Source organism: Odocoileus virginianus, chromosome 13 (assembly GCF_023699985.2).
Source record: "Odocoileus virginianus isolate 20LAN1187 ecotype Illinois chromosome 13, Ovbor_1.2, whole genome shotgun sequence".
NCBI classification, from domain to species: domain Eukaryota; kingdom Metazoa; phylum Chordata; class Mammalia; order Artiodactyla; family Cervidae; genus Odocoileus; species Odocoileus virginianus.
In genome coordinates, this window is record NC_069686.1 from 27,750,242 (window position 1) to 27,771,841 (window position 21,600).

At 40.7% G+C, this 21,600-nt stretch overlaps 1 protein-coding gene across 2 annotated transcripts in view; it reads left to right on the forward strand.

Annotated features, from left to right (window-relative positions):
• The window catches only part of ITGB6 (integrin subunit beta 6), a 136,206-nt gene that overhangs the window by 69,777 nt on the left and 44,829 nt on the right, over positions 1–21,600 (forward strand). For both annotated transcript variants that reach the window (XM_020903729.2, XM_020903731.2), the window contains exons 8-10: positions 357–522; positions 2,176–2,337; positions 6,589–6,684. In XM_020903729.2, the coding sequence (XP_020759388.2) occupies positions 357–522; positions 2,176–2,337; positions 6,589–6,684 (424 nt within the window). The remainder of the gene's footprint in view (positions 1–356; positions 523–2,175; positions 2,338–6,588; positions 6,685–21,600) is intronic.

Below are 21,600 nucleotides of genomic sequence, written 5' to 3' on the forward strand. Positions count from 1 at the left end.
CTATCAGAATACAAAAGAATTGTTGTCATCATGTAAACTTAATGGTGGGCTTTGGTTGAGAGACAATAGAAGGTAGTGACTACATACACGGAGCATCTGATCACCAGATTATCTGTTTTCTGTGAACCAATCCAAGACACACAGCAATCTCTTTGTGTTAGCTAATGTGACCCATTTGGAAGGGGTGGGTAGGAGATGATAAAACAACCTTAACAGTGAGACCCAGAGCCAAGTTATAGAGTCAGGCACTTTAGGAAATGCATCTTCATGGAAGGAAATGCTGTTAGGCTATTAAACCCATTCATTGTGTGTTTTACCATATTTCATCAAGAATATTTTACATCTTCCTTTTGCAGTAGTATTCCATACTTTTGTTTGCCTACATTTGGATTCAAGCACATTTTGCCATTGACAAATGATACTGAAAGATTCAATGAAATTGTGAAGAATCAGAAAATTTCTGCTAATATTGACACTCCAGAAGGTGGATTTGATGCAATTATGCAAGCTGCTGTGTGTAAGGTATGCTGAGGTTGAGTGGTGCTTCATTCTGTTAACCCAGATTCCATCTCTTGTGAACAAATCTTTGAAAAGCTTAGCTAACTTTATCTTTCCTTTAGTGACCATATTTCTACAACAGATACTTTTCTTAAAACACACCATTTATTCCATCTTGTTGAAATGAGGACAATTTTTATGCCTCATGTTCAAATCATCTAATAAAATTGTAATACTGTTGGGAAAAATTGGTTAAAAGAAGTCATATATAAATAATTCTCAAAGATCGAGATCAGGAATTTCCCTGGCATTCCAGTAATTAAGACTCTTCGTTCCTACTGCAGGGGGTGTGTGTTTGATCCCTGATTATGGAACTAAGATCCCACATGCTGTGTGGTGCAGACAAAAAAATAACAGAGATGTAGGTTGTATTCATTAGTTTTTGAGCTAACCATGGTGGAAAAAAAATCAAATGTAGCAATTAATGAAAAAAGTAAAAATGCTCTGATTCAGAATAAAATTGTATATACGATGAGCTAGCTGTTGTTTTAAACCAACAAAATAAACATCAAAAGCCACAGTGTCTCTACAATAATGCTTGAATACCTCTCCTCCTTGACAATCAGACACATATCCACGGGAACAGTTCTCCTGTTTTCAGGTGACTTTCATGGAAAATATCAGGAAATGATAAGACTGAGGGTCCTAGAACATGGGAGGGCCAAGGAATTAGGGAAGGAAGGAAAAAGATAAGGTACAAGGGGATAACTGCAATGAACTTTGTCCTGCTAGTTTCTGGTGCAATGGTGGTGGTGAGGTTTAGTCACTAAGTCATGTCTGACTCTTGTGACCCCCATGGACTGTAGCCCACCAGGCTCCTCTGTCCATGAGATTCTCCAGGCAAGAATACTGGAGTGGGTTGCCACTTCCTTCTCCAGGGGATCTTTCCGACCCAGGAATCGAACCTGCATCTCCTGCATTGCAGGCTTATTCTTTACTGTTGAGCGACCAGAGAAGCTGACTAGTTCTTGGACAAATCTTAATTAAAGGGGAGAGCTGTATGAAGAAACAGACAACAGACCATCTTAACTAGCAGTTAGCAGTACTCTGCATTCATACTTTGATAAGCAATTCTTATCCTTGTATTATGTTGATAATTTTTGGATGGTAACAGTAAAAAGAGAAATATGTCTTTTTCACTCAAAAAGAGAAATATTTCTTTTTCCTAGAAATATGCCTACAGGTGGGGTGAAATCTTAATAGGCTTACTTCAAGTCCATTCTGTATTGCATTCTTAACTAGTTTTGCTTTAACTTAGATTTGGGATAATCTACAACCTCCCTCACTCCCTTCTCTCATTTTTCTGGTAAATTAAAAGCTGGACAGTAAAAATAATTAACTATGTAAAAGTCAAGATCAACTGGATACTGATTGTAGTGGAACTATTTTTTCTGAAGCATAAATCATCTGAAAATGTAATCCAGGATAAAACAAATGTCTCATAATTTAATTTTTAATACATTAATATTACCAACTCACAATAGATGAAAAAGTCTAAAATAGACTGACTAGCAATATATTTTCTGATCATCTGAATGTGTCCAAGCATAAGTGATTCACTCTCAATAAATGCCTGTCTCTCTTCCATACAAGCCAAATGCTTCTTTATCATTGTAGGAAAAAATTGGCTGGCGGAATGATTCCCTCCATCTCCTGGTCTTTGTGAGTGATGCCGACTCTCATTTTGGAATGGACAGCAAACTGGCAGGCATTGTCATTCCTAACGATGGGCTCTGTCACTTGGACAGCAAGAATGAATACTCCATGTCAACAGTCTTGGTGTGTAACCTATACTCTACATACACTGTTTTCAGGGCTACAAGTAGGCAAATGAAGCAACAGTTGCTGTACCACACAGCAGAGTGACCCACACTTAGTAGAAATGTGATTTGAGGTTTCTGATTTGAGGTTAACAGATTGGCCTTTCTCAATTCTCCTCGCCCTTGGAGGTTCCCATAGGAGCACAGGGGGGCAGTGGGGATATGTGATAAGTTTGGATTTGCTATAACACGAATGATCCCAGAACCTCCCCAATTTTTCAAAGAGCCAGAGGGCAGCAAAATGCAATATAGTCAGTTCATTCTGTTTGAACCACAGCCCTAGAAAGGAAGGCTCAGGCTAACCCTAGGAGTGATGGTCCCAGAGTCATGTTCCCTCAATAATTCCATGTTTTCATGGACCCTGGGGCTCTTGGGAAACCACTAATCAGGTGCTGCTCGACCAGTGCTTATTACATTTGACTTATTTTTATCACTTAAAAAATGCTGGTGACATTCAAAGAAAAAAAAAAACTTGACTTTTTAAAACAAGGTAAAACTTTCAGAGCTCTTTTGATGTATATGATCTGATTTGATCCTCACCAGAACCCTGTGTGTCTAATCGCTTCCCTTGAACAGACCATGAGGCTGCCACGTTGCTGCATATGTTATTCCCTCTGTCTGAAATGCCCTTTCCCCCGAGGCTGCTGAGAAGCTCTTACTGATCTTTTAAAACCCAGCTCCATCATGACTTCTCTGGGGAAGGGGGAGGTCCTTGTTTGATGTCCACTGTGCCCTAAAGCAATCATCTCTCCCAAGCTCTTGTACATAGAGGGCTTCTTGACCATCACTAGATGGAAATGTGTTTGCTGGTATCTGTCTGCCTTTAACATGCATCCTCAGTGCCAGAACTGGTTTATTATCCCTATTTCCTGACAGCACAGTGCTTGGAACATGCTAACATACAATTGAATTATTGAGTAGTAACCTGGAAAAGGTCATATTATTCCCATTTAATCCTTGGGAAAATATGGTACAGAGAATTTAAGTGACTTCTTAAAATGACAATGCTACAGAGGTGTATGTAGGATAGAGAAAGAAAAAGGAAAGAGAATGCAGAATTTTAATATCAGGTTGGAAAAACCATTCTCTAAAAAAATTTAAGTGAGATAATGTATAGAAATGTTTACTATAGTATTGGCAATTAGTTTTTAAAAATCTAATGGTTCATTTGGCTTAAAGCTCAACATTCAGAAAACTAAGATCATGGTATCTGGTCCCATCACTTCATGGCAAGTAGATGGGAAACAGTGGAAACAGTGGCTGACTTTATTTTTGGGAGCTCCAAAATCACTGCAGATGGTGATTGCAGCCATGAAAAGACGCTTACTCCTTGGAAGGAAAGTTATGACCAACCTAGACAGCATATTCGGAGAAGGCAATGGCACCCCACTCCAGTACTCTTGCCTGGAAAATCCCATGGACAGAGGAGCCTGGTAGGCTGCAGTCCATGGGGTCACTAAGAGTCGGACACGACTGAGGGACTTCACTGTCACTTTTCACTTTCATGCATTGGAGAAGGAAATGGCAACCCACTCCAGTGTTCTTGCCTGGAGAATCCCAGGGACAGGGAGCCTGGTGGGCTGCTGTCTATGGGGTCGCACAGAGTCGGACATGACTGAAGTGACATAGCAGCAGCAGCACCAGCAGACAGCAGAGACATTACTTTGTCAACAAAGGTCCATCTAGTCAAGGCTATGGTTTTTCCAGTGGTCATGTATGGATGTGAGAGTTGAACTATAAAGCTGAGTGCTGAAGAATTGATGCTTTTGAACTGTGGTGTTAGAGAAGACTCTTGAGAGTCCCTTGGACTGCAAGGAGATCCAACCAGTCCATCCTAAAGGAGATCAGTCCTGAGTGTTCATTGGAAGGACTGATGCTGAGGCTGAAACTCTAATACTTTGGCCACATGATACGAAGAGCTGATTCATTTAAAAAGATCCTGATGCTGGGAAAGACTGAGGGCAGGAGGAGAAGGTGATGACAGAGGATGAGGTGGTTGGATGTCATCACTGACTCAATGGACATGAGCCTGTGTAAATTCCGGGAGTTGATGATGGACAGGGAGGCCTGGCATGCTGCAGTTCATGGGGTCTCTAAGAGTCAAACATGACTGAGAGACTGAACTGAACTGAACTGAATGGTTTGTAAATTACCTGCTACCATTTCTTGACCTAAATCTCTAAACTTCAACATGGATGTTTCTACCTAACTTTTGATCAATGTGCTTAGTGTCTCGGTCATGTCCAGCTCTTTGCGACAGCATGGACTGTAGTCCACCAAGCTCCTCTGTCCATGGGGATTCTCCAGGCAAGAATACTGGAGTGGGTTGCCATGCCCTCCCTCCAGGGGATTTTCCCAACCCAGGGATTGAACCCAGGTCTCCCACATTTGAGGCAGTTTCTTTACCATCTGAGTCACCAGGAAAACCCAACTTTTGATCAGTAGTGTTCATCAAATTTATATATGTTTTAATCATGTAGGTTGTCCTTCCATATTATAAGGTCAGTGAGGGTAGCCACATTTTTGCATTTTGGCCAATGAGGGATAAGAAACTGAGAAATGTATACTTTTCTTGTTACTTTTTCTTGCAAATATTCAAATGCCCCATAATAGACATCTCAGAAAACACAGGAAAACAGAAGCAAATAGTGCCTGTTACCTAATATGACCTTCTCCTCTAATATCCGTTAGAATCATTCTTGCTGAGCAAGCTGCTACAATGCACAGAGTTGTGGGCTAGTTCCTTGCCTGTAACATAGTCCCCAGGGCCTTTGAGCACCTCCTATGCAGTCAACACTGGGCCAGCCTCCTGGGGCCGCAAAATAACAGGACATGATCCCAGGCCTTGAGGAACTTACAATGTATTTGTGGGAGTTAAACCAGCATATCTGGACCAAATAGAAAGTCATATTCACCTGCCTATGGAGGGCTCCATGGTGCCATCCTGGCTAGACAGGCACAGCGGTTGGATGGTTGAAAAACATATGGAGAGGAGAAAGCAGCACCAGAAGAATTCAGGCTTAAGGGTGAAGGATACTTAATGTTTGGGCAATTGAAACTCAGAGGAGGCTGAGAATGTCAGACTCAGGAAGCTTTATACCATCTGGATTCTACTGATATCCTGTAATAAAAAAAATCCAAATGGGATAGAAAGCATGCATTACACAGCCAGATCTGCAGTTAGGTAACTGACCTGAGTATCTTAGACAAAATTATACTTTCCTCTCAACTTGAATGAAGAACACATTAGAAAAATATTCCTGAAGTGCTGAGAATATATGCAGGGAGCACGTTCACGTACAAGAAGGCCTGCTTGTCAGTGTTCCTGTACTTGAGCTGTCTGCAGTCATAACAAACATAGTTAACTTGTCTTAGTTGACTTGTTTGCAGACCACTCCCTAATGTGAGTTTCCCTCTTGTATATTATCCACCTTTGCAGTCAGGCCAGGCAAATGGGCTTCATGTTTTCTAGTCTTGGAAAGTAAAGGTCATCTGCCAATATGATAATTAATGACTTTATTTTTTAAAATGCTCATATCACTCAGGAATGAATGCCTCAATGAAATAGAAAGAAACTGAGTACAACGTGTTTTCAATTGCCCTGTAAAAATTGCAGCATCCCATAAAACCAGTTCATGACATCAAAAAGGCAGTAGGAGCAAACCAGAGAACTGCACAGGGACATCTCAAGTCAGAGGAATTTAGGAATTGCAGTGTCCTTCCTCAGCAGGCTCGCTCCTGCTCAACCCTCACCCCGCCCCATCCAATTCCAGTCAGAGGTGCAAGGGTCACCTGGGTCACATTCATCACAGTCTAACAGCTCCTCCCTCAGTTCTAACCTCCCCGACAATATAAGCCTGCTGGCAAGTGGCGCTTAGAAGAAGACATGCGCCTCTACCGTTGAAAAGATGACACATTGTAAGTCTTTAAATAAATTTAGTGATCTTTTTGGAGGCTACAGAGCACAATACCCCACACTGATAGGCACTGACTCTAAGGAATTAAATGGACTTACAAGATCTTGGAAACAATTACTAAACCAATTACGAAAATAATGCTAATTGTGGATCTGTTTACTTGGCATGATAGACACAATAATGCCTGTGAGAACTGAAATGCCAAACTCAGTAAGATATTTCTGAAAGAAATATTCCCTTATTTTATATAGTTTTGTTAAGAAGATACTTAAAATCTATGTGTTAAATTTTAGGAATATCCAACAATTGGACAACTCATTGATAAACTGGTGCAAAATAACGTGTTACTGATCTTTGCTGTAACCCAAGAACAAGTTCACTTGTATGAGGTAAGCAAACATAATTCGGGAAATTCCTTCAGGGAGATTATTTGACATGAAACTTTAACTGAGTTTAATACATGGGAGACCATTAGATAATTATTAACACATACCAGATATACTGGACACTGGCAAAGTGGATTCAGATACTGTTTGCAATTTAAATTATAAACACAGAGGTACAGCAAGGAGTGGGGGACAGATATGATATGAAGAGGAAGAGTTATGGAAATGAAAAGTTGGAAGACAGTACCAATTAGCATAGTTAAATAGGATCACCTATCTAATGGAAGATCAGTCTATCTTTCCTTCAATTTTTCATCTGATGAGGAAAGAGTTAACAGAAAGCAGAGGAAATTATGAGAATGGGAGGAGAATTGACTTAAACTCTCTGATATTTGCAAATTCAATGTATAGAAAATACACAAGTGGAGAGATATAATTTAAACTTTTGAGACATGAAAAAGCTTGTTAAACTGGGCCCCCAAGTAATTTTTCCTTCAAAGTATCTGAATTTGCAGTTCAAGTTTTTGAATGGAAACATCAACAGCAGAAAAGGAATTATTTCACTAGGTGAAAAAAATGTTCATAAACCACCACATCCACAGTAAAACACATACTACAAAATGCAAATGTTTTCTGTGGTCTCTTTTCCAGCCTTAGAAAAACATTATGCCAAAATGCCATGCATTGGAGTACTAGCAAAAGGTTTATTCCTAACACACAGTTTCACAGAGAAGTAGGAACGTCTTTAGCCTGAGACCAAGAAAAAGTAGAAAAAATAGGTGTCCATTACATTGCTTGTACCTTCTATGCAGAAGCTTCAAATACTCCTAAATTCAAAGTCTGGTCTCCCATTCCTTTGAAAGGACCTCTTAACTCGCTTGATGCCTTCACAGAGCTCAGGAAATGCTGAGATTGTTCCACAGAGGCTTTGATTAAATGCCACTCACTGCTAAGGACAATGGAGCCAACTTCCACCAGGTTCTGCAGAAAGGATCCACGAGGAGATCCTATCTTGCATTTTTAATGAGAGGAGGGCATTGTACACCAGGTGAGATTGCCTTCTGCTGAAAACCAAGGAAGTCCCTTGCAATCAAGCTACATACTCGAGGGCTTTGTTCTACTCAAAGACTGTGTGGGTTCACCTGATCCGGGCATTTTCTTAAGGCTTTTTAGTATGTGATACTTGTTTCCAGTGGTTTCAAGTAGTAGAACTGTGGTAAAAGTTTTTTTTTGTTTTTTTTTTTAAACTCCAAATACAATAGTGAGTCTATTCTACCTTTGATTTCTAAAGCTAGAGTGAGAGGACTCTGGGGGTCACCACACCTTTTCCAAAGTTGAGCTTCTGTTTAGAAAGAGGAACGGGAGCTACACTATGTTCTTAAAAGGGGGATCTGGGAAACACGGTTGATAATCATGAGCACAGACCCCCATAACTTACTTTGGTAATAGCCTTTAAGACTCACAACTCATTTAAATGCCTCCTCAAGATTGCCATTAAAAAGACACAGCAAGATGAAAAATAACAGTGGCAAAACAGAATCTGTCGGATTTAAATGGGTTGCATCCAACGTTCCCCTGTTGCAAAGGAAATGATCACTTCCAAGGAAAACACCAGATTAGAGCCTGCCTCCAATGTAACAGCAGGACGTTTATTTCGCCTGCCTACTAATCTCATTACGAGGTGAATTTATGTTCCATTGTGATCTGTGATTTTTACCATCTAGGCTCCACTAAATTCAGAGGGACATTTTCAGGGAGCCATGCAGCAGGCAGTCAGCAGCCCTTTCTGTGACTCTAACCCTTTCATTATTTTATTTTTATTTTGATGGACTCATCATTTCCTCTTCAGGTAGTAGGCTGCAGCCTGATCTAAAGATAATCACTGCAACACTGCACTTCCCTGAAGGCTTCACACAGCATGAAAATGCTGATCTTTTGTTTTATTGATAACGAATACTGAAAATAGACCAATAATGACTTGGGTTGCCTTTCCATTTAAATCTCTTAGAAGGAGCCCTACGTGGGCAGGAGCCCTTCGTGACCTGATGTTTGGATAGCTGTGATAGAGGCAACATAACTACCAAAGAATCACGGAAAAATAAAACCAGAGACAGGATAAATAAAACAGCTAAGTGTTTGGATCTAATGAAAATTCCAGGAGGCAATCTGTTTGCCCTTGTTCTGGGTTCAGTATAGCTCTGTGCACATACACCCCAGGAAGGGGCTGGGTCAGGTTCAGTGGCACCCGTCTTGCAGAAAATAAAGATTTGTGTTGCCTATATACATGGGCTGCAGGGGGGAAAATGACTATTTTTCGATGGTTTACGTAAGACACTTTGGACTCCCCAGGTGTGTAGTTCTGCTGTAGTTTGTGGGAACAGTGATGAACACACAGTGGGAAGGCCAAAGTAAGCAGTTTTGTCTTCAGATCAGTATGACTGCAGTGTGCACCCAGACTCCGGCAAACAGATGATTTTGAACAAACTTATTATTATGAATAGTTTCCTGTTTGTCCAATTACAGGGTTCAAAGATAATGATAGATAATATACTGAGCTGTAGGTAGTATATTACATTTTACTGCTAAATACCATTTTGAATCAGGATTCAATTACTCAAGCTTTAAAAAAAATTTTTTTTTTTAATTTTCTCTGTTGTTTTCAAATATTTACTGTTAATTTACATCAATTTAGCATCAGGCTACTAAACTTCAACTACCCAGTTTGACTAGTCTTTCCTTCCTAATGAGATATTGAGAGAAAAGCAATTAAATTAGCATTTTTGACTACATTGTCAAATCCTGTTATTAATCACATGGAATTATTTGCAAGACTTTAACATGTCCCATTATCTTTCAAAACATCTACCTCTGGCTGGAGAAGATGAGTTTTTTGGTGCTGATTGTTATTATTTATAACTATATGACCTGGTATTTGTGATGTAATGTTGAAAAAGCACTTAGAAAGTAAACAAGATATATTGGTAAAAGACACTTCCAATTTACTCACTAATATCTGAGGCCAGTAATTCATGTCCTTTTGGTTATTAGCACAGAGTGATGTGTTTAAAGGGCCTTCGCAACGGCTCAGCAGTAAGCAATCTACCTGCAATGCAGGAGATGTGGGTTCGATCCCTGGGTCAGGAATATTCCCTGGAGAAGAAAATGGCAACCCACTCCAGTATTCTTGCTTGGAAAATCCCATGGACAGAAGAGTCTGGCAGGCTACAGTCCATGGAGTCAAAAAGAGCTGGACACGACTGAATGGCTAAGCACACATGGTGTGTCTAATGCATGAGGACAGGGACCCAAACAGGTTGTTTTACCACCAAAAGTCCCTTCTCTCTGCAGGTAAAAAAGCCTTCTATAATTAACTCTGTAAAGAGCAGAGTGGATCTTACTCATCTTTCTGTTTAGGCCAATTCTCAATACAAAGTAGATTCTCAGTAAATATTTGTTGAACGAATTTCTTTTCCAAAAAAACTGCAATACAAGCATTTCATCTTCTCTCAAATAGGGTCAAGATTTCTAAATAGGGACATGGAGGTTTGTGTGATAAACGTCTGTCAAGGTCAAGGGAATCCACGTACAAGGGTAGGTAGGGGTACCTGACCCATCACTATGGTCATCTGCATCTCTGGCTATTGTTTCTCCATCCTTCCACTTTGGACCCAGATGGTACCAGAGAGGGGAAGGAACACTCTGCTGTCAGTCTTGGGACCACCTTGTAGAATAAGCTCCAGAGTCTTTTTGTGTGTGTGCTAAGTCACTTCAGTCGTGTCTGACGCTTTGTGATTCTATGAACTGTAGCCCACCAGGCTCCTCTGTCCATGAGGTTCTCCAGCCAAGAACAGTGGAGTGGGTTGCCATTTTCTTCTCCAGAGGTTCTTCCTGACCCAAGAATTGAACTCGAGTCTCTTATATATCTTGCATTTGCGGGTGGGTTCTTTACCATTAGTACCACCTGGGAAGCCCCACCCTCATCCCCCCAGCTTTCTCACTAGTCTGTGAAAGGAAACCCCCTAAATGATTAACCACTTAATAGTCATTAATCTAAAAACAAGCATGAAAGGTGCTGCAGTGTGCTATGAGCCTGATATTTCAGAAGTGTGGCTTTTGAAATATATACAAGCTTCAGTTTTTCAGGAACCAAAAACCCAGTTTTAATTTCACTCTTTCTTTCTTCTTTTTCCTCATCTTTTGAGTGTTTCACCACAGTAAGGCAGTTGAAAGGAGGCAGAGAAATTAGGGAGGGAAATAAAACAAAAATTGGACCATTTGCCATTGTTAGCCAGTTCTATAATTGTTTGGTTTTATAATATCCTCTGCTGAAAAGGACCAACACAAATTTGCTCCAATGAAAATCCCTTTATCACTAGCCTCAGTTTTTAATTAAATAAAAGGACTGGACCAGATGACCTCCAGCTTTGGCAGTCAATGACTCTGCACCTGGAGGTGGGGGATCACCACAAATTCCAATGATTTACACTCAGATAAAGTACAGCTAGTTGTAACATGGCTAATTTCAGTGAATGGCCTAACACATTGTTCTTTATCTATCAACCCCATCCTGTAATGGGGAATTCCAAGTTTATGCTTTTAGTGAAAATATAATCATCTAGGAATTAAAAAGATAACTTTCTGGATTATGAGTTGACAAATTGCTCTTAATTCAAGGGTAATAGAAAAGGATCTTGATTTCTCTTTGTTTAACGGTGCGTGCGTGCATGCTCAGTCGCTTCAGTTGTGTCTGACTCCTTGTGACCCTGTGGACTATAGCCTTCCTGGCTCCTCTGTCCATGGGATTCTCCAAGCAAGATTACTGGAGTGGGTTACCATGCCCTTCTCCAGGGGATCTTCCTGACCCAGAGATCTAACCCAGGTCTCCTGCATTGGCAGTTGGGTTCTTCATCACTAGCACCACTAGCCCTTGTTTGAAGGTACCAGGGAATAAAGACAAAGGAGAGCCAGTTGCCCACACTTTCCTCATTAATTAACACCCCCTCAGAGAGGGAATATTTGGAAATAAAAACTCATGTCCTTGGATCATCAGGGTAAATTGGATAGAAGTACTTTCCAGATTAATAAGACAGAAACATGAAAAATCATCAGTAGTTACCCCCTAGAATACATAGAGTAATTTTCTTCTGAATAACTCAAAGACTCATAATCCAGAAAGAAACACACATAAAAAAAGATAGGCCCATCCATGTAGAAATATGGGATTTCCTCAATACAAATCTAGATATATCAAAAGTACGCAATACCCAGAATGTCTAACATTAAGAGAACCAACATGCTATTGACCACAGTCATTCATTCATTCATCAAACATCCAGGAGCCAGGCCAGGGTTGGTGACTAGAAAGAAGAAGACACAATGCCTGCCTCAAAAAGCCCCATAGAGCATTAACAAACTCATAAGCCAATGATTTACCTAAAGAACACAACATTTTAGAGACCCCCAAGGGAGAGTTTTTCTGAGGGGGCAGAGGTTCAAATCAGTCAATGTTTTTAACTCTTTCCTAATCATTTTCGTTAGGAGGGACAGCAAATTGATTGACAATCATAAAACTACCTTTGATGCTAAGGGTACCATTGGAACTGAGGGCCAGAGAGGATCAGTAACTATGACCATAGGAATAAATGAGAAGGTTTGCTGAGGGCTTAGTAGGCAGCTGCTGTGGTTAAGTATTTTAACTCACTTTATTATTTAATCTCCTTTTTATTGCTATGTTCTATGTGCTGTGCCTTGTCACTCAGTCACATCTGACTCTTTGCAACCCTGTGGACTGTAGCCCACCAGGCTCCTCTGTCCATGGGGATTCTCCAGGCAAGAATACTGAAGTGGGTTGCCATTCCCCCTCCAGGGTATCTTCCCAATCCAGGGATCAAACCCAGGTCTCCCAAATTGTGGGCGGATTCTTTACTGTCTGAGCCACCAGCGAAACCCCATAATACTAGAGTGGGTAGCCTATCCCTTCTTCAGGGGAAATTCCCAACCCAGGAATCAACCTGGGGTCTCCTGAATTGCAGGCGGATTCTTTACCAGCTGAGCTACCTGGGAAATCCCTTTTTACTGCTGTAGTACCCAAAATAATCCAAAGGCAAGTTGCATGTGAGAGCCAGGATTTGAACCCAGAGAATCTGAGTCAGCCCCAACCACTGAGGTAAGTCACAACTGAACCTGGGTTTTTGCAGCGAAAGAGCACACCCATTCCTAGCTGTCGGGCCAGGAGAGGAGCAGCTGTTTCACAGAGTAAACAGCTTTCAAAGTCGCTGAACACAGAGCACAAGGATACAGCAGAGCATTTCCTGCAAACGGCAGAGATCTTCAAGGCCAGTGAACACTGGATTTTACTTACCGCTGCTGCTAACTTAGACAAGTAGCACAATCTGAAAATGTGTGGGCTTAAAAAGAGAGACACATTTGGATTCTGCCTTGGGTGTTATTTAAGCTCTGAGCAATAAGAATGGATCCCACAGCTAGAGAGTTTATGCCATTGGCCACCCCACCAAAAACACCTGGTCCCTAAGTTGACCACTATCAAGGTCCTGGCCAGGTGGGGAAAAGCGGACACATGGTCTGTTATGATGATACCCTTCAAGTATGTGGAAAAATAGAGTAACACAATGAACACCCCCATAACTACTGGCCAGCCTTCTTCAGTCTTGACATTTTGCCACTCTATTTGCTTCAGATATCTTACAGAAATAAAACATTTCAGGGGGCTTCCCAGGTTACACAGGGGTAAAGAATCTGCTTGCCAATGCAGGAGACACAGGAGATGCAGGTTTGATCCCTGGGTCAGGAAGATCCCCTGAAGGAGGAAACAGCAACCCACTCCAGTATGCTTGCCTGGGAAATCCTCTGTCCATGGGATATAGTGGTGGGCTATAGTCCACGGGGTCGCGAAGAATTGGACAAGACTGGACCACTGAGTGCACACACACAAAACGTTCCAGACCCAGTTGCCTGCTGTGTAATTACTAACTCTGACGCCACCTCCCTCTTTCCTTCCATAGAAGTCGCCAGTATCCTAAACTTAGTGTTTATCATTCCCGTGTTTATTTTGAGTACTATTAAAAACATATGTCTACCCATAACTAATTATATAGTTTGGGCTCACAAGTTAAATTTCATCCTGTATATATTATTTCTACAGGTTGCTTTTTGATTCAGTGTTATGTGTGTTTTTTTTTAATTATGATAAAATATACACAACATAAAATTTACCTTTTTATGGATTGAGTATATAGTTCTATGGCATTAAGGACATTTACAGTGATGCTCAATGTTACTTTTTGAGGCTTATCCATGGAGACACTAGAAGTTCTTGCTTACTCTGTTCCACCACTTTACGTTTTCCACTACGTGTATTTACTGCAACATGTTCATTTGCAACTGAGGGCTTCAGCTCATTTCTAGTCCTGCAGCTTTACAGTGTTACAGTTGTTGCAGCCACAGACACCCTTGCAGGCATGTTCTCTGCTGAGGATGAGCCTCTGAAAGTGAAGCCCCTGGGTCCCAAGGGAGGGGCATCCTCAACCCTCCTGGGTGTATCCAAGTTGTATTCTGAGTGGTTTATCAGCTACTCTCCTGCCAACAATATGGGAAGTAGAACTGTTAGTTGCTCAGTCCTGTCTGACTCTTTGTAACCCCATGGACTATAGCCCACCAGGCCCCTCTGTCCATGGGATTCTCCAGGCAAGAATACTGGAGTGGGTTGCCATTCCCTTCCCCAGGGGATCATCCTAACCGAAGGATGGAACTTGGGTCTCCTGCATTGCAGGCAGATTCTTTACTATCTAAGCCACCAGGGAAGGCCTAACAATGTGGGAGAGTAGGGGGGAAAGAAACAGAAAAAAGAAAAAGACACATTAAATTACTGTTTTTTTAATGATAAAATTAACATGTTATTTTTCTTAAAGAAGGGGATAGAGAAAAGCACAATGAAGAAACTAAAGATCACCCATAAACTTGCCACTTGGACACAGCTAACCATTCTTGACATTTTAGAATAAGTTCTCTCTTTTGTCTTTACATACATTCACATGCTTTAACATAATTGGCATCAGACTGTATATATTATGTTCAAATTTTTAGAATGCATTTATATATTTACAGACTTATAAAGGCATAAAAATCAGGTTGCACTTAGTTATATGTCAAATAACTGCTTTTATTAATAAGAATAACATTAGATGAAATTGAGGTGATTCTACAAGATTCTGAATCAGTGACTGCCAGATTTAAAGGGTGTATGTTTTCAAATAAAAACAAACTTGCCCCCCACCCCCAGCAGCTCCAGAAGATCCATGTTTACTACACTTTTACCTACAGGTTATGTTTTTACATATTCAAATAATTGTTGTTCAGTTGCTAAGTCATGTGTGATTCTTTGTGACCCCATGGACTACAGCATGCCAGGCTTTTCTGTCCTTCATCATTTCCCAGAGTATGCTTAAACTCATGTCCATTGAGTCTGTGATGCTATCTAACCATCTCATCCTCTGCCCTCCTCTTCTACTTTGAATTCAAATGATACGTGTTTACTTCATTGAACATTCATGCAACATCTTTAATAGGAACAGCAAATTATTTTTAGTACCTGTTTTCTTATCCCTGAAAGTTCCCTATCAATGAGGACATCTGTGAATAAATTCAGTTTCTTCAGAGGCTCATCTCCAGACTGCCAAGTGCTCAAAGCCATGTGACGACCCTTCCATTTCTAGGAAGGCCCCCAGCGTGCAGGGACTCAGTTACCTGTCTATCTCCTGTAGCCTTTTCTACAACTGCAGGTGGCCACTCTGTCTGTGCTCGTGTGCTCAGTTGCTTCAGATGTGTCCACCTCTTTGTGATTCTATGGACTGTAGACCGCCAGGCTCCTCTGTCCATGGAATTTTCCAGGCAAGAATATTGAATCCATGCCCTCCTCCAGGGGATTTTCCTGACCCAGGGATCAAACCCATGTCTTCTGCATCTCCTGCATTGCAGGTGGATTCTGTACTGTGTATGCGGGGCTGGCCCAAACTATCGTTACGCTGAAAGGAAGCTCACCCTGGCTTGCATCACCATGCAGATTTTAATTGTACCTATGTATACTCTCATGCCATAGCCTTTTACACAATTATAGAGGACTTTAAGGCACAAGGGACAAATTAAACTGATAGCTCCCAGGCATAAGAAAAGTTTGATAGTATTATATATTTTTAACATTATGGCTAATTACCTGAAAGAGCCCAAACTATGCTACAAAGTGGCCACTATTTGTTACAACATAGTTCAGTATTTTGTTGCTCTTACAGACTTGAATCTTCAAAATGTAAACAGAAAATTTTTAAAACGGAAAATTTTGTTGAGCTTGAACAGTTTGGATGCATTTTATTTACTAATTCAGGAGTTGGCATACTTTTTCTCTAGGGTTGCCAGATTTCACACATAAAAATACAGTCTGTCCAATCAAATTTGAATTTCAAATAAACAACAAATAATTTTTTATGTTTTAGTATGTTCTGTGCAATATCTGGGCCACATACTAAAAGTTTTGAAGAATTACTAAAAGAAAAATGGAGAATCATGTACAGCATTGGAGAATAATGGAAGAGGAGAGTGTGGGACATTACTTCTATAGGATCTTCAGGGACTATCCCTTTCAAGAAATGATTACAAATAAAGCAGCAACCTGAAGGGTTGTGTATACAAGTTCACAACCTGAAGTGAGCTGGGGTAGAAGGGGATGGAGTGGGAAAGGTAGGCTAAAAGCAAACTCCTCAGTCTTGAAAGCCAAGGAAAGTAAGCATAGTGTTATTCCATGGGTAGGAGGCATTAGAAAACACCACTTTCGTTGTTGAGCAGAAAACAGATGTCACAGGTGTATGATAGATTGAGGATCCCATATGGATTGGGTGTGTACAGTTTTAAAATCATGGCGCCTTTATTTTCCAAATTGCCAAAGCTCTTCCTGGAAACCTCCTCCAGACAACAAGGATGATGTGGACAGGCCATTCTATACCAGGCATTCTTAACCTTTAGCTCTCATTAGAATCACCTAAAAACTCTCTCAAAAACCCAAGGCCTGGGCCACACTGTGATCCAATTAAATTAGTATCTCAGGAGACCCAAGCATCAATATTTTTAAGCCTCCCTTGGTATCTCCAGTCACCCAAAGAGTCTGTTGAAATATAGAATTTGATTTAGGAAATCTGGGCTGGGACCTAAGATTTTACATTCTTTTGTTTCCTTTAAAAAAAAGTTGGCATGTAACTGACATATAACATTATATTAGTTTCAGATGTGTGACATAATTCAGCATTTCTATACACTGCCCATGGTGTTCACCACAATAAGTGTAGTTAACACCTGTCACCATATATAGTTGCCAGGTTTTTTTTTCTTATGATGGAAACTTTTTTGTTTTTTAAACTTTTTATTTTGTATTGGGGTATGGCCAATTCTGTCAAAAATGACAAAATGATCTCTGTTCATTTCCAAGCAAACCATTCAATATCACAGTACTCCAAGTCTATGCCCCAACCAGTAATGCTGAAGAAGCTGAAGTTGAACTGTTCTATGAAGACCTACAAGACCTTTTAGAACTAACGTCCAAAAAAGATGTCCTTTTCATTATAGGGGACTGGAATGCAAAAGTACAAAGTTAAGAAACACCTGGAGTAACAGGCAAATTTAGCCGTGGAGTACAGAATGAAGCAGGGCAAAGGCTAATAGAGTTTTGCCAAGGGAACGCACTGATCATAGCAAACACCCTCTTCCAACAACACAAGAGAAGACTCTGTACATGGACATCACCAGATGGTCAACACCAAAATCAGATTGATTATATTCTTTGCAGCCAAAGGTGGAGAAGCTCTATACAGTCAGCAAAAACAAGACCAGGAGCTGACTGTGGCTCAGATCATGAACTCCTTATTGCCAAATTCAGACTGAAATTGAAGAAAGTAGGGAAAACCACTAGAACATTCAGGTATGATCTAAATCAAATCCCTTACGATTATACAGTGGAAGTGAGAAATAGATTCAAGGGGTTAGATCTGATAGACAGAATGTCTGATGAGCTATGAACAGAGGTTTGTGACGTTGTACAGGAGACAGGGATCAAGACCATCCCCAAGAAAAAGAAATGCAAAAAAACAAAATGGCTGTCTGAGGAGGCCTTACAAATAGCTGTGAAAAGAAGGGAAGCAAAAAGCAAAGGAGAAAAGGGAAAATATACCCATTTGAATGCAGAGTTCTAAAGAATAACAAGGAGAGATAAGAAAGCCTTCCTCAGTGAACAAAGCAAAGAAATAGAGGAAAACAAGAGAATGGGAAAGACTAGAGATCTCTTCAAGAAAATTAGAGATACCAAGGGAACATTTCATGCAAGTCTGGGCTCAATAAATGACAGAAATGGTATGGACCTAACAGAAGCAGAAGATATTAAGAAGAGGTGGCAAGAATACACAGAAGAACTATATAAAAAAGATCTTCATGACCCACATAATCACGTTGGTGTGATCACTCACCTAGAGCCAGACATCCTGAAATGTGAAGTCAAGTGGGCCTTAGGAAGCATCACCATGAGCAAAGCTAGTGGAGGTGATGGAATTCCAGTTGAGTTATTTCAAATCCTAAAAGATAATGCTGTGAAAGTACTGCACTCAATATGCCAGCAAATTTGGAAAATGCAGTAGTGGCCACAGAACTAAAAAGATCAGTTTTCATTCCAGTCCCAAAGAAAGGCAGTGCCAAAGAATGCTTAAACTACAGCACAATTACACTCATCTCACACGGTAGCAAAGTAATGCTCAAAATTCTCCAAGCCAGGCTTCAACAATATGTGAACTGTGAACTTCCAGATGTTCAAGCTGGATTTAGAAAAGGCAGAGGAACCAGAGATCAAATTGTCAACATCCTTTGGATCATTGAAAAAGCAAGAGAGTTCCAGAAAAACATCTACTTCTGCTTTATTGACTACGCCAAAGCCTTTGACTGTGTAGATCACAATAAACTGTGGAAAATTCTGAAAGAGATAGGAACACCAGACCACCTGACCTGCCTCTTGAGAAATCTGTATGCAGGTCAGGAAGCAACAGCTATAACTCGACATGGAATAACAGGCTGGTTCCAAATAGGAAAAGGAGTACGTCAAGGCTGTATATTGTCACCCTGCTTATTTAACTTATATGCGGAGTACATCATGAGAAATGCTGGGCTGGAAGAAGCACAAGCTGGAATCACGATTGCTGGGAGAAATATCAATAACCTCAGATATGCAGATGACCCCACCCTTATGGCTGAAAGCGAAGAAGAACTAAAGAGCCTCTTGATGAAAGTGAAAGAGGAGAGTGAAAAGTTGGCTTAAAGCTCAACATTCAGAAAACTAAGATCATGGAACCCGGTCCCATCACTTCATGGCAAATAGATGGGCAACAGTGGAAACAGTGACAGACTTCATTTTTGGGGGCTCCAAAATCACCACAGATGGTGACTGTAGCCATGAAATTGAAAGATGCTTACTCCTTGAAAGGAAAGTTATGACCAACCTAGACAGCATATTGAAAAGTAGAGACATTACTTTGCCAACAAAGGTCTGACTAGTCAAAGCTATGGTTTTTCCAGTAGTCATGCGTGGATGTGAGAGTTGGACTATAAAGAAAGCTGAGCGCTGAAGAATTGATGCTTTTGAACTGTGGTGTTGGAGAAGACTCTTGAGAGTCCCTTGGACTGCAAGGAGATCCAACCAGTCCATCCTAAAGGAAATCATTCCTGAATATTCATTCTAAAGACTGATGTTGAGGCTGAAGCTCCAATACTTTGGCCTCCTGATGCCAAGAACTGACTCATTTGAAAACACCCTGATGCTGGGAAAGATTGAGGGCAGGAGGAGAAGAGGATGACAGATGATGAGATGGTTGGATGGCATCACCGACTCAATGGACTTGAGTTTGAGTAAACTCTGGGAGTGGGTGATGGACAGGGAGGCCTGGTGTGCTGCAGTCCATGGGGTTGCAAAGAATCAGACACAACTGAGTGACTGAACTGAACTGATAGCCAATTAACAATGATGTGATAGTTTCAGGTGAACAGTGAATGGACTCAGCCATACATATATACGTATCTATTCTCTAAACTCCACTCCCATGACGGGAACTTTTAAGATTTATTCTCTTCAGTTCTTCACCCAGGACTGATCTGCTTTAGGATGGACTGGTTGGATCTCCTTGCAGTCCAAGGGACTCTCAAGAGTCTTCGCCAACACCACAGTTCAAAAGCATCAATTTATTTTCTTAGCAACTTTCAAATACGCAATAGGAAATGAAAGTCATTCAGTCATGTCTGACTCTTTGCAACCCCATGAACTACACAGTCCATGGAATTGCTTCCATATCTTAATTATTGTAATAATGCTGCAGTGAACATGAGGTGCATGTATCTTTTCAAATTAGTGTTTTTATTTTCTTTGGATAAATACCCATAAGTGGTCGTATGGTAGAAATAATTCCATATATGTGTGGTCAATCAATCTATGATGAAGGAGGCAAGCATATACAATGGGAAAAGGACAGTCTCTTCAATAAATGGTTCTGGGAAAACAGGATGTCCACATATGAAAGAATTAAAGTAGACCACTATCTTCTACTATACACAAAAATTAACTCAAAATGGATGAAAGAGTTGAATGTGAAGACCTAAAACTGTAAAACTCCTAGAAGAAAACATAAGTAGTAAGCTACTCTTGACATCAGTCTTGGCAGTTGTCATTTGGACCTGACTTCCAAAGCAAAGGCAACAAAAGCAAAAGTGAACAAGTGGGACTATATCCAACTAAAAAGCGTCTACGTAGCAATGGAAACCATTAGCAAAATGAAAAGGCAACCAAAGAATTGAAGAAAAGTATTTGCAAACCATATTCCTGATAAAGGGTTAATATCTGAAATATATTTTAAAAACTCATACAATTCAATAGGTTTTTTTTTTAAAGCTGATTTTAAAATGGACAGGGGGCTTGAATAGATATATTTCCAAAGAAGACATGACCAATAGGCACATGATAAGATACTCAACATCAGGAAATGCAGATTATCAGGAAAATGCAAATCTAAACAATAATATTACCTCACACCTGTTAGAAATAGCTATCATTAAAAAGACAAGAAATAAGTATTGGCACAGTGGTGGAGAAAAGGGAACCCCTGTGCATTGTTGGGGAGAACGTAAACTGGTGCAGCCACTATGGAAAAGAGTATAGAGTTTTGCCAAAAAGTTAAAAAAAGCCAATGAGATTTTGCATCTTTCAGAAGGTTCCAATGCTACTGGTCTACCCCAAGCCCCCTCTTTGAGGAGAGCGGGCCATTAGGTCTTTAGCAGTCCTCATCTACCGAGACACCTGCTTTCTATTTTTAGGTCCCTTCATTGTGTTCCTACCAGTCATCCTTCAAGTTCTATTACCTGCTTTTTGGTCTGCAAAGCACATAGGCTGCTAGCTACTGAACCCAACGTGTCTTCCAGCTTTAAAAGAAGCTTTCCAAAGCTTTGGGACTTGCATCCACAATCCCTCCAAAAATGCAGGCTAACCTTATTAAGAGAAGGTCTGAAGTATCCTCAGGAACAAATACTCAGTGTCACCCCTTTGTTCTCCCTGCCTCCATTCTCCAGTGGCTCTCTGTGCATTTGTTTGTCTCAGAACAGTCACGCACGGTGGGCCCATTCGTCTCCCCTTATCGCTCTGTGACTGCTGCCTAGCACTCGTTCAGCTGTGCACTGCGGCTTCTCGGCTGACGAGATAATTACATTCCTGGGCAGACAGGGAGAAACAGTGGGAGTGCTCAAAAGTTCCGAAGCCGACTACCTAGTCATTGCTGGTGCAGACTTCAAGATCAAGCACCTGATCTAATTAGCACACCCCCATCCCTGCCCGCC